The sequence below is a fragment of the Rhipicephalus sanguineus genome, chromosome 4 (assembly GCF_013339695.2).
Source record: "Rhipicephalus sanguineus isolate Rsan-2018 chromosome 4, BIME_Rsan_1.4, whole genome shotgun sequence".
Lineage (NCBI taxonomy): Eukaryota > Metazoa > Arthropoda > Arachnida > Ixodida > Ixodidae > Rhipicephalus > Rhipicephalus sanguineus.
Window position 1 is genome coordinate 175,416,143 of NC_051179.1, and position 18,534 is coordinate 175,434,676.

Consider the following 18,534-nt stretch of genomic DNA (forward strand, 5'->3'; position numbering starts at 1 on the left):
TATAGATAACTTCGACACCCGATATATAAAATAAATATGTTTCCTGGCTCCGGTGTGTGGAGAGCGTTAAAGGGACCGACAACTGCCCAGAATATGAAATGAGTTGACTCCACTGATGTAAAGATTTCCGGTGCACTGACTCAAACCAACCCTGTTTCTTTCGTGAGAGATGGATTCATTTTTATTTCTTAATTGAAAGTCGCGAAAAATGACCTGTGGCGCCTCTGGCGGCAAAAACATGAATGATCCGATAAAGACGGCCACGTGAGCGTTGATTGCTGTACGGACGCGGTCGACGATTTTTTTGTTAGTATTGAAATATTGTTCGTTTCTTTATATTAAAAGGTATTACTCCATAATAATGTACATATAGGCCTGCTTTAGTAGTATGCATTAAAGTGGCGCTGCCTTCGCGTGACGTAATGATCCCATGCTCGTCAGTGCGTCTTGAGCAACTTTTCAGCGTGCTCATGGAACCGTGCACGCAGTTTCCAGGTCGCTAAGATGGAGCGACATAGTTTTGCTACCTAGACTTCGTCTCAGAAATGACGCGCGCTGCTACTCGGTGCGGCCGTGCATATGCACAGTTACGTTTTCGATTACTTGGCTTGGCTCGTGTATCGAGAGAGTAAAGACGCCGGGACAAGCCATCCAAGACACAGGCGCACACAACGCTGTACAAATACCGGGAAGGTGTATAAAGCCACACATCCCATTGTAACAGCTTGCTATTTTCAAAAATGGTTGGAAAGCTCAAAATAAAGGTGGTTAAGCATAGTTGCAGTAACTCCTGCGAAAGCAGAACAACGACAGCTTTCACAAGGGCTAGCGGCATCGCTATCAATTCTAAGCGTTGCTGGAGCAAGCCTCCATACGTGTTTGGAGCCTTTCAGATCGAAAAATACTTCTTATAAAATAACTACGCGCTTTTCGGATAAACCATTGCATCTACAAACGCTACGGAGGGCGAGCTTCATGTCGCGCCGTAAAAAAACTGGGTCCAGAAAAATCAGTTGTCGGTCCCTTTAAAGGGGCCATGACGCCGTCACCCAAGAAATTGCGGTTTTCAGCGGCAAATAGAAGTAAAGGGTCTGTCGTGCCTGTACACACACGAAAATTGCATTACAAAATAATATTTCAGTACAAAACAAGCCCTAAAAGTCGCCGGTCATAAACCCCGCCCACCGCCGGCGACCGCCATTTTGCCATGGCGCGTGTGACGTCATGTGTGCGACACTGAGCGGAGCCGTCGTCTTCTACCAAAGCTTCAGCCACCGCAAATCGTTCAATTTCAATGCCAAGACGAAGAAAGTTAAAATAGCTCGATTGCACGCGCAGCTGACCACGGAACAAAATCGTTGGCCGGAATGCAGACGCTCGCAAAGCAAGCAGTTTCTGGCGACACGGCTCGCGAGTGCGCGATTGTTGCACGACTCTCGGGCCGCTCACGTGTTTATAAAAATATTCTATTATAAATTAAGTGTTCGACCAAATACGCTAAAATTTCGCCAGCTTGCTTGTGAACGCACGAGGGTTAACCCACATAACACACATTATGATCTAAAATAGGGTGTCATGGCACCTAAAACACTACATGCCAAGGAAACAAAAAGATGTCCCATTTGCGATTTGCGCCATTGCTTAAATATAAGTACATCAGTGCATGGAGTGGGCAACAAACATCAAGAAGGTCACGAAACTTAACGAACGGGTGGGCACTGCTGCGCTTCTTCGGAAAATTATGCATTGACCCGAGCGACATCAACCAGACAAAAGGCAACAGTATATGCTATGTGCCGAGAGGCCGACGTAGAGGCAGATTTAGCTGGTACAATGTACTCACGCACCTATAAGCACAAACTTTGGGATCTATCAAATTCCTCTCGATGACGAAACGCTGCATATTTGCGCTTTCGGGAAACTGTCAAGCCGCTATCCATTTTTGCGGCTACTGTTTGGCATAATGTCTGCCTGGCACATGTTCCATTTAACATTAAATGAGATTTTCGAAGGCCTTCGGAACGGAACAGTAAATGAGGACAACACATCATCAGCGGTCGTCAAAGTATACGCTAAGAAAAAAAAAAGTCTTTGGACTTCTTACAGAGAGTCTTGACTTTCCACGTATATGACTCTTTAAAGAGGCACGTCAACTCTCTTTGGAGATCATTAGACTCTCTTCGGAGAGTCACGTGACCCACAAGAGAGTTAACGTCTCTTTAAGAGAGTCATATGCGGGGCAAGTCAAGACTCCCCGGAAGGAGTCACACATACTCTTTTTTGTTCTTAGTGTAGAAGCCCTCACGAGGCTGCTACACATGGCCGAGCACGCAGGGATAACTTTATAAAGACGAAAAAAAAGCGCTGTTATCGTCCAGAACATCAGTTCCTGAGAGATGTGGTCGATCAAGGTGGCACCAGACCAAACAGGTCATTTCGAAAGGGTATAATACAGATGGCTCTGCCAAGTGACAACTGAACGTCGGTAAGCTCTTGCGTTCGATGGCCCAACTGACATGGATATCTTTTGCAATAGAGCGAATTTGGGCATGTTGGTGTAGCATAGTGAAACGCACAACGCGAAACTACAACGGGTACACAGGAAGGTTGTAAGTCCGCGCTGTGTGTGTTTCCTTCCTGTGTCCTCGTCGTAGTTTCGCGCTGCGCGTTTCACTATGGATATCTTCACAAGCTTAACAAGCGAGGGGCACAGAGACAAGACGGGCGCTAGACATCAAGTGAATGGCTTACTGACGAAAATAGCGGCAACGCACATGTACACATACGCAGACGTTAAACCCCAGATATTATTATTATTACACATACGCAGAACCCCGCAAAAAGAAGCAGTCAGCGCAGTTAACACAGAAAACTCCTTTGCCGTTCGAGATGCGCTTTTTTTTTTTTTCATTGCCGTGTCAGGCCACATTTATCGTATTAAAAACTGATACAGAAGGCCTCAAAGATTTCCCTAGCTTGCTACGTAGCAAAGCTTCGCAGGGTACGGGTGTCGGGAATGCAAGACCTCCGGCAGTGGCCTGCCAGTAGATGTCCAACCTTCACCAATGAATTAACAAGCTTTCTCATTCTTGAAAGAACGTGAGCTTGGGCATGTTGGTGATGCATCTTAACACCTATAGCGCACCGAAGGGACAGAAACACAAAGAAACGACGTGGACGCAGCGCTAACTTCCAACGGATGTTTTATTTACAAAGCAGACACATGAATATATAGGAAAAACCACGCAACGCACGCAGGCGCATAAGTACGAGATTATTAATTATCATGACACATGTTGAATATGTGTAGACAACGAAAACATGAGAGTACAAAAATATATTTACAAGATTCTACCCTGTCGAGAAGAGATCCTTCAAAGTGCGTGGAATGTGGGCGACGGGAAACTCGTGGAACGACATCCCAGTTGACCGCCGCCTGCTCGACTTGCAGAAAGAAACGCAGCAGTACACCAATGCGGAAAGCGGTATTATACTGCTGCCGTGCCCTGGCGCTGTTGATGAGTGTGCAGTCACTGATTAGACACAATAACGTCACAAGGTCAAGCGTCTACCACTCGTACAGCGATGAGCAAAATGCTGTTTCATGTGCGCCAAAGCTGAATTAACAGAATATAGCTGCACTCGATACATTGTTTCACGAGCAGAGTCGCAGCGATGAAGCAATCTTTGCATTGGCATGTAAACAGCTGGTGGGTGCACCACCCATAGACAAATGAACAGATTTTAATCCGACAAACTGCACTCTCTTCGGGGAAAGGGGTTAAATCTTTTTGTGGAAAGCTGTAAGTAACGAGAGAGGTGAAATTTTTCTTTTTTTTCCCGTGACGGAAAAGTTAACTGACGTAACTGACCCTTTTGCATGCTTTACAGAAAATAAGACTGACTTCCCTACGATACAGCTGCGCTACTGAAAGCGTATTTCTATTATTTTATTCAAAGCATTCGTTCATTCTTTATTTCTTTCAGTAAAGGAACACAAAATTAATAAAAAGCAAAAAGGCTTAGAAGCCTGACAAAAGCCCTTGATCAAAAAAAAAAAAAAACAGTGCGGCACGCAGGCCGTCATGCACACTTTGTAAACAAGGAAAAATAAGTACATGTACAATATTAATATAACGCGAATAATATTAAAACATTACTAGACACAGAAATACATACACAATACCGCGCTTGTAACATGAAACATATTAATAAAACATCAGATGAGTGCTCATCGCAGATAGATAAAGCAAAACAAACAAATATGCACAACGTATGCTTGAGCAAAAAGGACATGTTTAGAAATGGTAACAGGATATAGTACTTACAAAGTAAAGACACTTGAGATATAACGCAGGCAAATAGAACAGAAACATATTGGAGGTAATACAATGTCTTTAATCAAGAACCCCCTACGCATTTACTTGGAGACTGTTTTCTATACAGGATGTTTTTTTAAAGAATACAGGTTTTTATCAAAAGCCTATGACAGTGAGGCTCCTGTACGTCGAGGGGGAACACTTTGCAGCAGCTAAGTGAAACTGATATGACTAATAAAGAACTCGTCATGTAACTTACTTATTTAGTCACCTCAGGGCAGTTCTTTATATGAAAAAGTTGCAGGCCGCCATAACTTACATGTCCTTTTTTTTAAAAATCACAAAAGTGCCACCTAATTTGAGACATTCATAGTCGAACTTTAAGGCCGATATCGAACCTGACCGCGCCCGGCGCGCAGGAAACGCGACTGCTCTGCTATGCGGACTAAGTGGCTTGTGGTTCACAAATTCTTATCGGTTTTACGCAACATTTATTCCGTCCTTTGACGATCGCCCTTTCTTAAGCCATAATCATCATCGTAGTTTATCGTTTTGTTGTAGTCAAAAGTTTTGCATTACATCGATGTCAAATTTTCGCTGCCCAAGTGGGAGTGCTTGTATGAGATGTGGCTGCGTAGTCCCCACAAGTGACCTTGGTGTTAGTCAGTGGTCGAGATTGCGCACCTTTTGTCACGCGTGCACCTTGGCTTGAACTGTGAATGCTTATATGAGTCAAGGGTAGACATTTGGCCTTGTTGGTGTGACATATTCATATTGTAAAGCGCGGAACTGAAAGGACGAGGACTTGACAGAGAGTAGAACACACACACAAGCGCTAACTTTCAATGATTTATTGGAAGCCGGATCAAGCATACGTACATGAAAACTTGTGATCACTCAGGCTTGCGCAAATGTGGAGGCATCAAGGAATGATAATTCTTTTCTGGACAATGACAATGATGGTGTGCTGAGTCAATCTTGCTCTAGCCTACGTATGGTAGCCGATTCAACAATCAACCGCGTAGTTTACTTCTTGGTGCATGCGTACAACCGAGCGCTCATAAAAAACAGGCAAACACCCACACGTGCTGCAATGCGCGGCAAGCAAACCATCGCCATCTTTCATTACATTGTTTTGACGCTCTCTAAGCCTGTCGTTGAGGCACCGCCCCGTTTGCCCTACGTAGTATTTTCCACACGCTAGCGGGAGCTGGTACACAACACCTTCTTTGCATGGCACGTGACGTGTTCTGTGCTTTTTATCACAGCCGCGAGCTTTGCGCGCAGTTGGTTTCCTGCGCCTGCACAGTTTTGTCAGCTTGTTTGGCGCCGTGAAAGCCACCCTAATTTTTGCCCGAGAGCCCACCTTTTTTATGGTACGAGAAATCTTTTGTTGGTAGGGCATCGTAGTGAACTTATTTTGGACATTCATAATGGTGGCGGCATTGTGCTGGGAACCTGATGGCTTTTGAGCAGGGATTCTGCGACTGACACCAGAAGGTGGTCAGGGTAGCCTGCTTGTGCGAGGGGACCCTCGCACAAGCCAATTGTGCCATTTAATGGGGACCAGCCTTGACTGCCAAAAGGCACGCCTCGCACAAGCAGGCAACCCTGACCACCTTCTGGTGTCAGTCGCAGAATCCCTGCTCAAAAGCCATCAGGTTGCCAGCAGAACGCCGCCACCATTATGAATGTCCAAAAGAAGTTCACTAAGATGCCCTAGCTACAAAAGACTTCCCGTAACATAAAAAAGGTGGGCTCTCGGGCAAAAATTAGCGTGGCTTTCACGGCGCCAAACAAGCAGGCAAAACTGTGCACGCGCAGGAAACCAACTGCGCGCAAAGCTCGCGGCTGTGATAAAAAGCACAGAGCAATGTCACGTGCCATGCAAAAAAGGTGTTTTGTACCAGCTCCCGCTAGCGTGTGAAAAATACTACGTAGCGCAAACGGGGCGGTGCCTCAACGACAGGCTTAGACAGCATCAAAACAATGTAATGAAAGGTGGCGATGGTTTGCTTTCCGCGCATTTGCAGCATGTGTGGGTGTTTCCCTGTTTTTGATGAGTGCTCGCTTGTACGCATGCACCAAGATGAAACTACGCGGTTGATTGTTGAATCGGCTACCATACGTAGGTAAGGGCAAGATTGCCTCAGCGCACCATCATTGTCAATTGTCCAGAAAAGAATTATCATTCCTTGATGCCTCCACATTTGCGCAAGCCTGAGTGATCACAAGTTTTCATGTACGTACGTATGTTTGATCCGGCTTCCAATAAATCATTGTTGAAAGTTAGCGCTTGTGTGTGTGTTCTACTCCCTGTCAAGTCCTCGTCATTTCAGTTCCACGCATTACAATATGCTTATATAAGTGTTTTATTGCACAATAATGACAGTTGGAAGAAGCGCTTTGCCAGTCTCAGTCTATTCACCGTCCGTGTATTTTGTGCTTCACCTGCTTTAGTATGTTACCATGCCAAAGAGCTCGGATCAAGGCCCTATTTCTGTACTTCCCATCATTGCCATGGCGGTTAAGAGATCGTAGCGCCCTGCAGTTTTTAACCAGTTGTGAAACTCTGGCGCTGCCCGACGACTGATGACGGGAACTATTTTTGCATCGCTGCAGGCACGTGCGATTGTAGTAGTAATAGAAATTTTTCTTAACGCCAAATGTGGGCTCGAACGTTCCTTTCATTGCTATAGCTCACATTCTTAAAAACACTTCATCTACAGATACCACCCATTCCTTTTGTAAAAAAAATTGTGTCTTGAGAAAGCGGGCAAACAGTGGACCATTGGGCATACTATGAAGTCTACGCTTAAGAATAATCTGCTATAAATTCCGCATTCTACTTAAAAGTGCAGCCGCGTCCACATCTGTGAAAAGCGCGCTCCGCTCTGCGAGCCGGCATCTTGCGGCAGTTGCGGGCTCTCACACGTTGTACCTAGGAGCATGCGCGGCCTAGTAGACATGCAGATCTGCACACATGTCCTTAAACCAAACATTATGTTCGTAAGCGCCTTTGTTTTGCCGGCTGTGCGCTTTTACCCGAGGTTATCACTTTTTCATGTGACCGCGTATCTCGCAACAGCAACGAAGCGCGCATCGTTTTTTCTGAAAAAACCGGGCGTGTGTTATCAGCCCATAGGCGTCATTCTTAGGCATCGAGGTGCCGCAAGCGCCCTGATGCCGAGTGCGTATTCGCTTAAACAAGGGCACTCTTCAACGTTGTCACTCGTGCATAACAAGTCTGCATGTTCATTAGGCCGCGCATGCTCCTGGGCACAGCACGCCAGACTCCGCAACCACCGCAAGGTGTCGCCCCCCAGAGTAAGGCCGACTGCTCGCGTGCTGCACAGACGTGGACGGAGCTGTAGACCGCAAAAGTTTGCGGGATGTGCAGCGCGTGGCGGGGCGACGGAAAACTGCATTGGTGCGTCACCTACCGTGATGCGGCGGGTGTTGAGACTATCAGCCGGGACGATTAGCGACGTCGCGTTTAGACAACGTGCCGTTGCCGGATTCAATCGCGGAGGCTGCGGCCGATAGCCTCAACACCCGCCGCATCACGGTAGGTGACGCAGCAATGCAGTTTTCCGTCGCTCCGCCACGCGCTGCACATCCCGCAAGCTTTTGCGGCCGACAGTACGTGACCAAACGAGAGGCGATCGTCGCACTGAACTATAGTAAAGGCCAACGTCGAACAGATGCCAGGGCCCACATGGACAAAATTGCAGCGGTCTGTATACGTGCTGCACAATGCCTCGTGGAGTACTCAACAGCGAACGCTTCACCGTCGTACGCAGGTCTTCGAATAACGAGAAAGGAATGAGTCGCAACGAAGGGGACCGCAGCCACATATTTCAAGCAAGATATCGATCGACGTAAGTTCCTGATCAAGCAAGCTAGGAATACAGACGCTGGAATTCAGGACGATTTAAAAGATTAACTATATCGCTAGACGAACACCACTCCGGATGAGCCCTTGGGAGTGAGAAATCGTTGCAGAGCGATATGGCACTAACCATTCTATTATCTCGGATAGCACATAGGAGGTCTTCATTCAATGAAGTGACTGTTCGGGCACTCTTGTAAGAAGTGACGGAAACTAAACGCGCACAAGACGAGGACCGAGAAGTGCCTCTTTTCAAGCCTCTTCTCTGTCCTCGTCATGTGAGCTTTTACTTTCTATCATTCCATTCACTGTTCCGGTACGAACGCTGAGTCAATACCATGCAAGTACTCACGCCGACAGAGTGAGCGTCGGTTCCACCACTCGTGGACGTAGCGAACATGCTTGGCAGACTCCTCGGGAGTATTCCGCAATGCACGGCACAATGGACACAGTTCCGCTTCGGGCTGCGCCCATGAACAGTTTTGTTTCCAGGCAAAATAGCTCTCGTACCTCGCGGGGTCGTTCAGGAGGTCCCGCAGCAGGGCAGCAAGTTCTCCCGGTTTCCGCATGTCTGCCGAGGTGATCACAGAGTGGTCGGGAACATTTAGAGTGGAATTTGGTGGCGCTAGTACAACGGGAACTACGTCGTATTCAAACGCATCGTAGATTAACTCGTAGGCGCTTTGGAAACACTCTGGTTCTAAAGAGACGACTACGAAATTGTAGTTCTCGGCGATATGACGTATGCACGCGCCTCGCGATAAACATTCCTCAACTCCGCAATCGTGAAACAGACGAACGCTAACCGTGCCGCCCGTGCCAGTGCCACTGGCCGCAGTGACTTTAGCTTGGTCGACAACTGTGCCGAGTGTCTGCATTTCCATTGCGAAGCGGTAGTGCTCACAGCTGCCGACGATCCAAGCGGCGTCTTTTCTCGGCTTAGTCTTCAGGATTTCGCGGTTCCGCTTGACGATCGAAGTGAGAGGAGTGTCTGTTGGTAAGCCACAGCGCCACGTCTTGTACGGAACGACAATGTCGGCGTCGTCTCTGTAGGCCATGGTCCAGGTGAACAGGTCAGACCGGAGCCTCAATAAGGGTGAGTTATTATCCACAACGTCCTCATTCTGTGGAGGCCCGGCCTGTTTGGTCCAAAATACCCAGAATTGAAAGCTGAAGCGCAGTTCAGGCAAGAGAAGATTTGTAGAGCGGTCCGCTATAACGACCACAGCGTCGCTACGACTAAAATCGCCCTCGAATGTGGTAACTTCACACGCGTCCCAGGAGTTGTATTTGTTTGGACAGGAAAGTAACCGCTCTGGGCGCCAGCCATGTCCAGTTCGGTTATAGAGCAGAATGCGAGGAAGCCCATGGTCATATTTACGCTTTCGAAACGGCAGAGGGTACGATTCGGGAAGAATTCTTGATTTACGATATCTTGGCAAAACATTCTCTTCAGGATAATTAATAAAAGAGAAGTACCTTCGTGACAAGGCGGCGATTACTATAATTACTAAGACAAAGACTACGTGCACACGCCAGTCGATGTACGTTCCTACCCTGCGCAAATTAGGCTTTCGTTGCATGTCTACGGCATCTCCCTGTGCTCGGCCTTCATATCCGCCACGAGCGCCCGGGCCACAACAAAGCCCTCGTGGCCCGCCTCGGGCCGCAGCTCCATCGCCGCGCTCGCCTCGTGCCGCAGTTATGGTTGGTATCTTCGGAGACGAAGTGGACGCAATAGCTCCGTGCAGCAGCGCCGTAGATGTGGATAGATTGACCGGAGGTGCCGTGGACGCGCTCGCCTCGGGCGGCATCGCCGTGGTCGCACTCGCCATCATCGAAGGCGCCGTGGTCGCGTTTGGATTCCTCTGAGGTGCCATAGACGCGCTCGCCTCGGGCAGCAGGGCCGTGGTCATGATTGGATTTTTCGGAGGTGCCGCTGTCGCAATCGCAAGCTGCGCAGGCGCCGTGGTCGCGTTTGGATTCCTCTGAGGTGCCGTAGACGCGCTCGCCTCGGGCAGCAGGGCCGTGGCCAAGCTTGCATTCTTCGGAGGTGCCGTGGTCGCACTCGCAAGCTTCGCAGGCGCTGTGGTCGCACTTCCAATCTTCTGAGGCGCCGTAGACGCACTCGCCCCGGGCGGCAGAGCAGTGGTCGCGCTTGCATTCTTCGGAGGTGTCGTGATTACACTCCCAAGGTTCCCAGACGCCATGTTCGCGGTTAGAACCTTCTGACGTAACACAGACGCATTCGCCTTAGGCATCAGCGCCGTCATAACGCCTGTGTTCTTCGCAGGCGCCGTGGTTGCGCTTGGGTTCATCTGAGGGGCCGCGGATGCACTCGCCGCAGGCAGCAGGGCCGCGGTCACGCTAGGGTTCTTCGGAGGCGCCGTGGTCGCACTCGCAAGCTTCGCAGGTTCCGTAATCGCGCTTAGATTCCTTGCAGGTCCCGCAGACGCAGTCGCTTCAGGCGGCAGCGCCAGGGTCGCGCTTCCATTCTGCGAAGGTGCCGTGGTCGCACTCCCACACTTCGCAGGCGCCGTGGTCGCGCTTAAATTCCCCTGAAGTGCCGTCGACGCACTCGTCTCAGGCAGCAGGGCCATGGTCGCGACTGGATTCTTCGAAGGTGCCATGGTCGCACTCGCGAGGTTTGCAGGCGCCGTGGTCACGCTTCGAATCCTCTGAGGTGCCGTGGATGTAATTGCCTCGGGAGTCAGGACCATCGTCACGCTTGGGTTCTTTACAGGTGCCGTGGTCACACATTCAATCTTCGCAGGCGCCGTGGTCGCGATTGGGTTCCTCTGAGGTGCCGCGGATCCGCTCGCGTCAGGCAGCAGGGTCGTGGTCACGCTTGGGTTCTTCGAAGGTGCCGTGGTCGCACTCTTAACCTTCGCAGGTTCCGTACTCGGACTTGGATTCCTCTGAAGTGCCGTAGACGCAATCGCTTCAGGCGGCAGCACCGTCGTCGCGCTTGCATTCTGCGGAGCTGCTGTGGTCGCACTCGGAAGCTGTGCAGACGCTGTGGTCGCGCTTGGATTTCTCCGAGGTGCCGCAGACGCGCTCGCCTCAGGCGGCAGGGCCGTGGTCATGCTTGCATTCTTCGGAGGCGCCGTGGTCGCACTCGCAATCTTCGCAGACGCCGTGGTCCCACTTGGATTCTTCTGAGGTGCCGTAGAAGCCCTCGCCTCGTGCGGGAGCGCCGGGGTCACGCTTGAGTTTTTTCCAGGTGCAGCCGTCACACTTTCAAGCTGCGCAGGCACCGTCGTCGTGCTTGGATTCATCTGAGGTGCCGCGGATGCGCTCGCCTCAGGCAGAAGGGCCGTCGACACGCTTGAGTTCTTTGCAGGTGCCGTCATCACACTCGCAAGCTGCGCAGGCGCCGTGGTCGCGCTTGGATTCCTCTCAGGTGCCGCAGATGCGCTCGCCTCAGGCGGCAGGGTCGTGGTCATGCTTGCATTCTTCGGAGGTGCCGTGGTCTCACTGGCGATCTTCGCAGACGGCGTGGTCGCGCTGGGATTCTTCTGAGGTACCGTAGAGGCGCTCGCCTCAGGCAGGAGCGCCGGGGTCGCGCTTGAGTTCTTTGCAGGTACCGCCGTCACACTCGCAAGCTGCGCAGACGCCGTGGTTATGCTTGGATTCCTCTCAGGTGCCGCAGATGCGCTCGCCTCAGGCGGCAGGGTCGTGGTCATGCTTGCATTCTTCGGAGGTGCCGTGGTCTCACTCGCGATCTTCGCAGACGGCGTGGTCGCGCTGGGATTCTTCTGAGGTGCCGTAGAGGCGCTCCCCTCAGGCAGGAGCGCCGGGGTCGCGCTTGAGTTCTTTGCAGGTGCCGCCGTCACACTCACAAGCTGCGCGGGTGCCGTGGCGGCGCTTGGATTCCTCTGAGGTGCTGCAGACGCGCTCGCCTCAGGCGGCAGGGTCGTGGTCATGCTTGCATTCTTCGGAGGTGCCGTGGTCTCACTCGCGATCTTCGCAGACGGCGTGGTCGCGCTGGGATTCTTCTGAGGTGCCGTAGAGGCGCTCGCCTCAGGCAGGAACGCCGGGGTCACGCTTGAGTTCTTTGCAGGTGCCGCCGTCACACTCGCAAGCTGAGCGGGTGCCGCGGCGGCGCTTGGATTCCTCTGAGGTGCTGCAGACGCGCTCGCCTGAGGTGGCAGGGCCGTGGTCATGTTTGTATTCTTCGGAGGTGCCGTGGTCACATTCGCAATCTTCGCAGACGCCGTGGTCGCACTTGGATTCTTCTGAGGTGCCGTCGACGCACTCGCCTCAGGCAGAAGGGCCGTGGTCACGACTGGATTCTTCGAAGGTGCCATGGTCGCACTCGCGATGTTCGCAGGCGCCGTGGTCACGCTTCGATTCGTCTGAGGTGCCGTGGATGCGCTCGCGTCAGGCAGCAGGGTCGTAGTCACGCTTGGATTCTTCGAAGGCACCGTGGTCGCACTCGCAAGCTTCGCAGGTTCCGTAATCGCACTTGAATTCTTCTGAGGTGCCGCAGACGCGCTCGCCTCAGGCGGCAGGGCCGTGGTCATGCTTGCATTCTTCGGAGGCGCCGTGGTCGCACTCGCAATCTTCGCACACGCCGTGGTCCCGCTTGGATTCTTCTGAGGTGCCGTAGAAGCACTCGCCTCGGGGGGGAGCACCGGGGTCACGCTTAAGTTTTTTCCAGGTGCCGCCGTCACACTTTCAAGTTGCGCAGGCACCGTCGTCGTGCTTGGATTCCTCTGAGGTGCCGCGGATGCGCTCGCCTCAGGCAGAAGGGCCGTGGACACGCTTGAGTTATTTGCCGGTGCCGCCGCCACACTTGCAAGCTGCGCAGACGCCGTGGTTGTGCTTGGATTCCTCTCAGGTGCCGCAGATGCGCTCGCCTCAGTAGGCAGGGTCGTGGTCATGCTTGCATTCTTCGGAGGTGCCGTGGTCTCACTCGCAATCTTCGCAGACGGCGTGGTCGCGCTGGGATTCTGCTGAGGTGCCGTAGAGGCGCTCGCCTCAGGCAGGAGCGCCGGGGTCCCGCTTGAGTTCTTTGCAGGTGCCGCCGTCACACTCGCAAGCTGCGCAGACGCCGTGGTTGTGCTTGGATTCCTCTCAGGTGCCGCAGATGCGCTCGCCTCACGCGGCAGGGTCGTGGTCATGCTTGCATTCTTCGGAGGTGCCGTGGTCTCACTCGCACTCTTCGCAGACGGCGTGGTCGCGCTTGGATTCTTCTGAGGTGCCGTAGTGGCACTCGAATCGGGCAGGAGCGCCGGGGTCCCGCTTGAGTTCTTTGCAGGTGCCGCCGTCACACTTGCAAGCTGCGCAGACGCCGTGGTTGTGCTTGGATTCCTCTCAGGTGCCGCAGATGCGCTCGCCTCAGTCGGCAGGGTCGTGGTCATGCTTGCATTCTTCGGAGGTGCCGTGGTCTCACTCGCAATCTTCGCAGACGGCGTGGTCGCGCTGGGATTCTGCTGAGGTGCCGTAGAGGCGCTCGCCTCAGGCAGAAGGGCAGTGGTCACGACTGGATTGTTCGAAGGTGCCATGGTCGCACTCGCGATGTTCGCAGGCACCGTGGTCACGCCTCGATTCGTCTGAGGTGCCGTGGACGCGCTCGCGTCAGGCAGCAGGGTCGTGGTCATGCTTGGGTTCTTCGAAGGCGCCGTGGTCGCACTCGCAAGCTTCGCAGGTTCCGTAATCGCACTTGGATTCTTCTGAGGTGCCGTAGACGCAGTCCCTTCAGGCGGCAGCGCCGTAGTCGCGCTTGCATTCTGCGGAGATGCTGTTGTCACACTCGCAAACTTCACAGGCGCCGTGGTCGCGCTTGGGATTCTCCGAAGTGCCACGGATGCACTCGCCTCAGGCAGCAGGGCCGTAGTCACGCTTGGTTTCTTCGGAGGTGCCGTGGTCGCACTCACAAGCTGCACAGGTTCCGTAATCGCGCTTGGATTCCTCTGAGGTGCCGTAGACGCAGTCGCTTCACACGGCAGCGCAGTAGTCGCGCTTCCATTCTTCGGAGCTGCTGTGGTCACACTCGGAAGCTGCACAGACGCTGTGGTCGCGCTTGGATTTCTCTGAGGTGCCGCAGACGCGCTTACCTCAGGCGGCAGGGCCGTGGTCATGCTTGCATTATTCGGAGGTGCCGTGGTCGCACTCGCAATCTTCGCAGAAGCCGTGGTCCCGCTTCGATTCTCCTGAGGTGCCGTAGAAGCACTCGCCTCGGGCGGGAGCGCCGGGGTCAGGCTTGAGTTTTTTCCAGGTGAGGCCGACACACTTGCAAGCTGCGCTGGCGTCGTGATCGCGCTTGGATTCCTCTGAGGTGCCGCGGATGCGCTCGCTTCAGGCGGCAGGGTCGTGGTCTTGCTTGCATTTTTCGGAGGTGCCGTAGTCGCACTTGTAATCTTCGCAGACGCCGTGGTCGCGCTTGGATTCTTCTGAGATGCCGTAGAGGCGCTCGCCTCAGGCGGCAGGGCCATGGTCATGATTGCATTCTTCGGAGGTGCCATGGTCGCACTCGCAATCTTCGCAGACGCCGTGGTCGCGCTTGGATTGTTCTGAGGTGCCGTAGTGGCACTCGAATCGGGCAGGAGCGCAGGGGTCACGCTTGAGTTCTTTGCAGGTGCCGCCGTCACACTCGCAAGCTGCGCGGGCGCCGTGGTCGTGCTTGGATTCCTCTCAGGTGCCGCAGATGCGCTCGCCTCAGGCGGCAGGGTCGTGGTCATGCTTGCATTCTTCGGAGGTGCCGTGGTCTCACTCGCAATCTTCGCAGACACCGTGGTCGCGCTTGGATTCTTCTGAGGTGTCATAGAGGAGCTGGCCTCAGGCAGGGGCGCCGGGGTCACGCTTGAGTTCTTTGCAGGTGCCGCCGTCACACTCGCAAGCTGCGCAGGCGCCGTGGTGGCGCTTGGATTCCTCTGAGGTACTGCAGACGCGCTCGCCTGAGGTGGCAGGGCCATGGTCGCACTTGGATTCTTCTGAGGTGCCGTCGCCGTGGACGCACTTGCCTCAGGCAGAAGAACCGTGGTCACGACTGGATTCTTCGAAGGTGCCATGGTAGCACTCGCGAGGTTCGTATGCACCGTGGTCACGCTTCGATTCCCCTGAGGTGCCGTGGATGTGATCGCCTCGGGAGTCAGGACCATGGTCACGCTTGGGTTCTTTAGAGGTGCCGTGGTCACACTGGCAATCTTCGCAGGCGCCGTGGACGCGTTTGGGTTCCTTTGAGGTGCCGTGGATGCACTCGCGTCAGGCAGCAGGGCCGTGGTCACGCTTGGTTTCTTCGAAGGTGCCGTTGTCGCACTGGCAAGCTTCGCAGGTTCCGTAATCGCACTTGGATTCTTCTGAGGTGCCGTAGACGCAGTCTCTTCAGGCGGCAGCGCCGTAGTCGCGCTTGCATTCTGCGGAGCTGCTGTGGTCTCACTCGCAATCTTCGCAGGCGCCGTGGTCGCGCTTGGGTTCCTCTGAAGTGCCGCGGATGCGCTAGCCTCAGGCAGCAGGGCCATGGTCACGTTTGGTTTCTTCGGAGGTGCCGTGGTCGCACTCGCAAGCTGCACAGGTTCCGTAATCGCGCTTGGAATCCTGTGAGGTGCCGTAGACGCAGTCTCTTCAGGCGGCAGCGCCGTAGTCGCGCTTGCATTCTGCGGAGCTGCTGTGGTCTCACTCGCAATCTTCGCAGGCGCCGTGGTCGCGCTTGGGTTCCTCTGAAGTGCCGCGGATGCGCTAGCCTCAGGCAGCAGGGCCATGGTCACGTTTGGTTTCTTCGGAGGTGCCGTGGTGGCACTCGCAAGCTGCACAGGTTCCGTAATCGCGCTTGGAATCCTGTGAGGTGCCGTAGACGCAGTCGCTTCAGGCGGCAGCGCCGTAGTCGCGCTTGCATTCTTCGGAGATGCTGTGGTCGCACTCGGAAGCTGCGCAGACGCGGTGGTCGCGCTTGGATTTCTCTGAGGTGCCGCAGATGTGCTCGCCTCAGGCGGCAGGACCGTGGTCATGCTTGCATTCTTGGGAGGTGCCGTGGTCGCACTCGCAATTTTCGCTGACGCCGTGGTCCCGCTTGGATTCTTTTGAGGTGCCGCAGTGGCACTCGAATCGGGCAGGAGCGCCGGAGTCCCGCTTGAGTTCTTTGCAGGTGCCGCCGTCACACCCGCAAGCTGCGCAGACGCCGTGGTTGTGCTTGGATTCCTCTCAGGTGCCGCAGATGCGCTCGCCTCAGGCAGCAGGGTCGTGGTCATGCTTGCATTCTTCGGAGGTGCCGTGGTCTCACTCGCAATCTTCGCAGACGGCGTGGTCGCGCTTGGATTCTTCTGAGGTGCCGCAGTGGCACTCGAATCGGGCAGGAGCGCCGGAGTCCCGCTTGAGTTCTTTGCAGGTGCCGCCGTCACACCCGCAAGCTGCGCAGACGCCGTGGTTGTGCTTGGATTTCTCTCAGGTGCCGCAGATGCGCTCGCCTCAGTAGGCAGGGTCGTGGTCATGCTTGCATTCTTCGGAGGTGCCGTGGTCTCACTCGCAATCTTCGCAGACGGCGTGGTCGCGCTTGGATTCTTCTGAGGTGCCGTAGTGGCACTCGAATCGGGCAGGAGCGCCGGGGTCCCGCTTGAGTTCTTTGCAGGTGCCGCCGTCACACTTGCAAGCTGCGCAGACGCCGTGGTTGTGCTTGGATTCCTCTCAGGTGCCGCAGATGCGCTCGCCTCAGTAGGCAGGGTCGTGGTCATGCTTGCATTCTTCGGAGGTGCCGTGGTCTCACTCGCAATCTTCGCAGACGGCGTGGTCGCGCTGGGATTCTGCTGAGGTGCCGTAGAGGCGCTCGCCTCAGGCAGAAGGGCCGTGGTCACGACTGGATTGTTCGAAGGTGCCATGGTCGCACTCGCGATGTTCGCAGGCACCGTGGTCACGCTTCGATTCGTCTGATGTGCCGTGGATGCGCTCGCGTCAGGCAGCAGGGTCGTGGTCATGCTTGGGTTCTTCGAAGGCGCCGTGGTCGCACTCGCAAGCTTCGCAGGTTCCGTAATCGCACTTGGATTCTTCTGAGGTGCCGTAGACGCAGTCCCTTCAGGCGGCAGCGCCGTAGTCGCGCTTGCATTCTGCGGAGATGCTGTGGTCACACTCGGAAGCTGCACAGACGCTGTGGTCGCGCTTGGATTTCTCTGAGGTGCCGCAGACGCGCTTACCTCAGGCGGCAGGGCCGTGGTCATGCTTGCATTATTCGGAGGTGCCGTGGTCGCACTCGCAATCTTCGCAGAAGCCGTGGTCCCGCTTCGATTCTCCTGAGGTGCCGTAGAAGCACTCGCCTCGGGCGGGAGCGCCGGGGTCAGGCTTGAGTTTTTTCCAGGTGAGGCCGACACACTTGCATGCTGCGTTGGCGTCGTGGTCGCGCTTGGATTCCTCTGAGGTGCCGCGGATGCGCTCGCTTCAGGCGGCAGGTTCGTGGTCTTGCTTGCATTCTTCGGAGGTGCCGTAGTCGCACTTGTAATCTTCGCAGACGCCGTGGTCGCGCTTGGATTCTTCTGAGATGCCGTAGAGGCGCTCGCCTCAGGCGGCAGGGCCATGGTCATGATTGCATTCTTCGGAGGTGCCATGGTCGCACTCGCAATCTTCGCAGACGCCGTGGTCGCGCTTGGATTCTTCTGAGGTGCCGTAGTGGCACTCGAATCGGGCAGGAGCGCCGGGGTCCCGCTTGAGTTCTTTGCAGGTGCCGCCGTCACACTTGCAAGCTGCGCAGACGCCGTGGTTGTGCTTGGATTCCTCTCAGGTGCCGCAGATGCGCTCGCCTCAGTCGGCAGGGTCGTGGTCATGCTTGCATTCTTCGGAGGTGCCGTGGTCTCACTCGCAATCTTCGCAGACGGCGTGGTCGCGCTGGGATTCTGCTGAGGTGCCGTAGAGGCGCTCGCCTCAGGCAGAAGGGCAGTGGTCACGACTGGATTGTTCGAAGGTGCCATGGTCGCACTCGCGATGTTCGCAGGCACCGTGGTCACGCCTCGATTCGTCTGAGGTGCCGTGAACGCGCTCGCGTCAGGCAGCAGGGTCGTGGTCATGCTTGGGTTCTTCGAAGGCGCCGTGGTCGCACTCGCAAGCTTCGCAGGTTCCGTAATCGCACTTGGATTCTTCTGAGGTGCCGTAGACGCAGTCCCTTCAGGCGGCAGCGCCGTAGTCGCGCTTGCATTCTGCGGAGATGCTGTTGTCACACTCGCAAACTTCACAGGCGCCGTGGTCGCGCTTGGGATTCTCCGAAGTGCCACGGATGCACTCGCCTCAGGCAGCAGGGCCGTAGTCACGCTTGGTTTCTTCGGAGGTGCCGTGGTCGCACTCACAAGCTGCACAGGTTCCGTAATCGCGCTTGGATTCCTCTGAGGTGCCGTAGACGCA

General features: G+C 54.4%; 1 protein-coding gene across 1 annotated transcript in view; it reads right to left on the minus strand.

Moving 5' to 3' along the window:
* LOC119391868 (mucin-19-like) overlaps positions 1 to 18,534 on the minus strand; it is a 41,283-nt gene that overhangs the window by 15,089 nt on the left and 7,660 nt on the right. The window contains exons 2-5 of the mRNA XM_037659518.2: positions 16,012 to 17,699; positions 9,768 to 15,873; positions 9,018 to 9,350; positions 8,564 to 8,675 (exon numbers count right to left, since the gene is read on the minus strand). Coding sequence (XP_037515446.1) covers positions 8,564 to 8,675; positions 9,018 to 9,350; positions 9,768 to 15,873; positions 16,012 to 17,699 — 8,239 coding nt within the window. The remainder of the gene's footprint in view (positions 1 to 8,563; positions 8,676 to 9,017; positions 9,351 to 9,767; positions 15,874 to 16,011; positions 17,700 to 18,534) is intronic.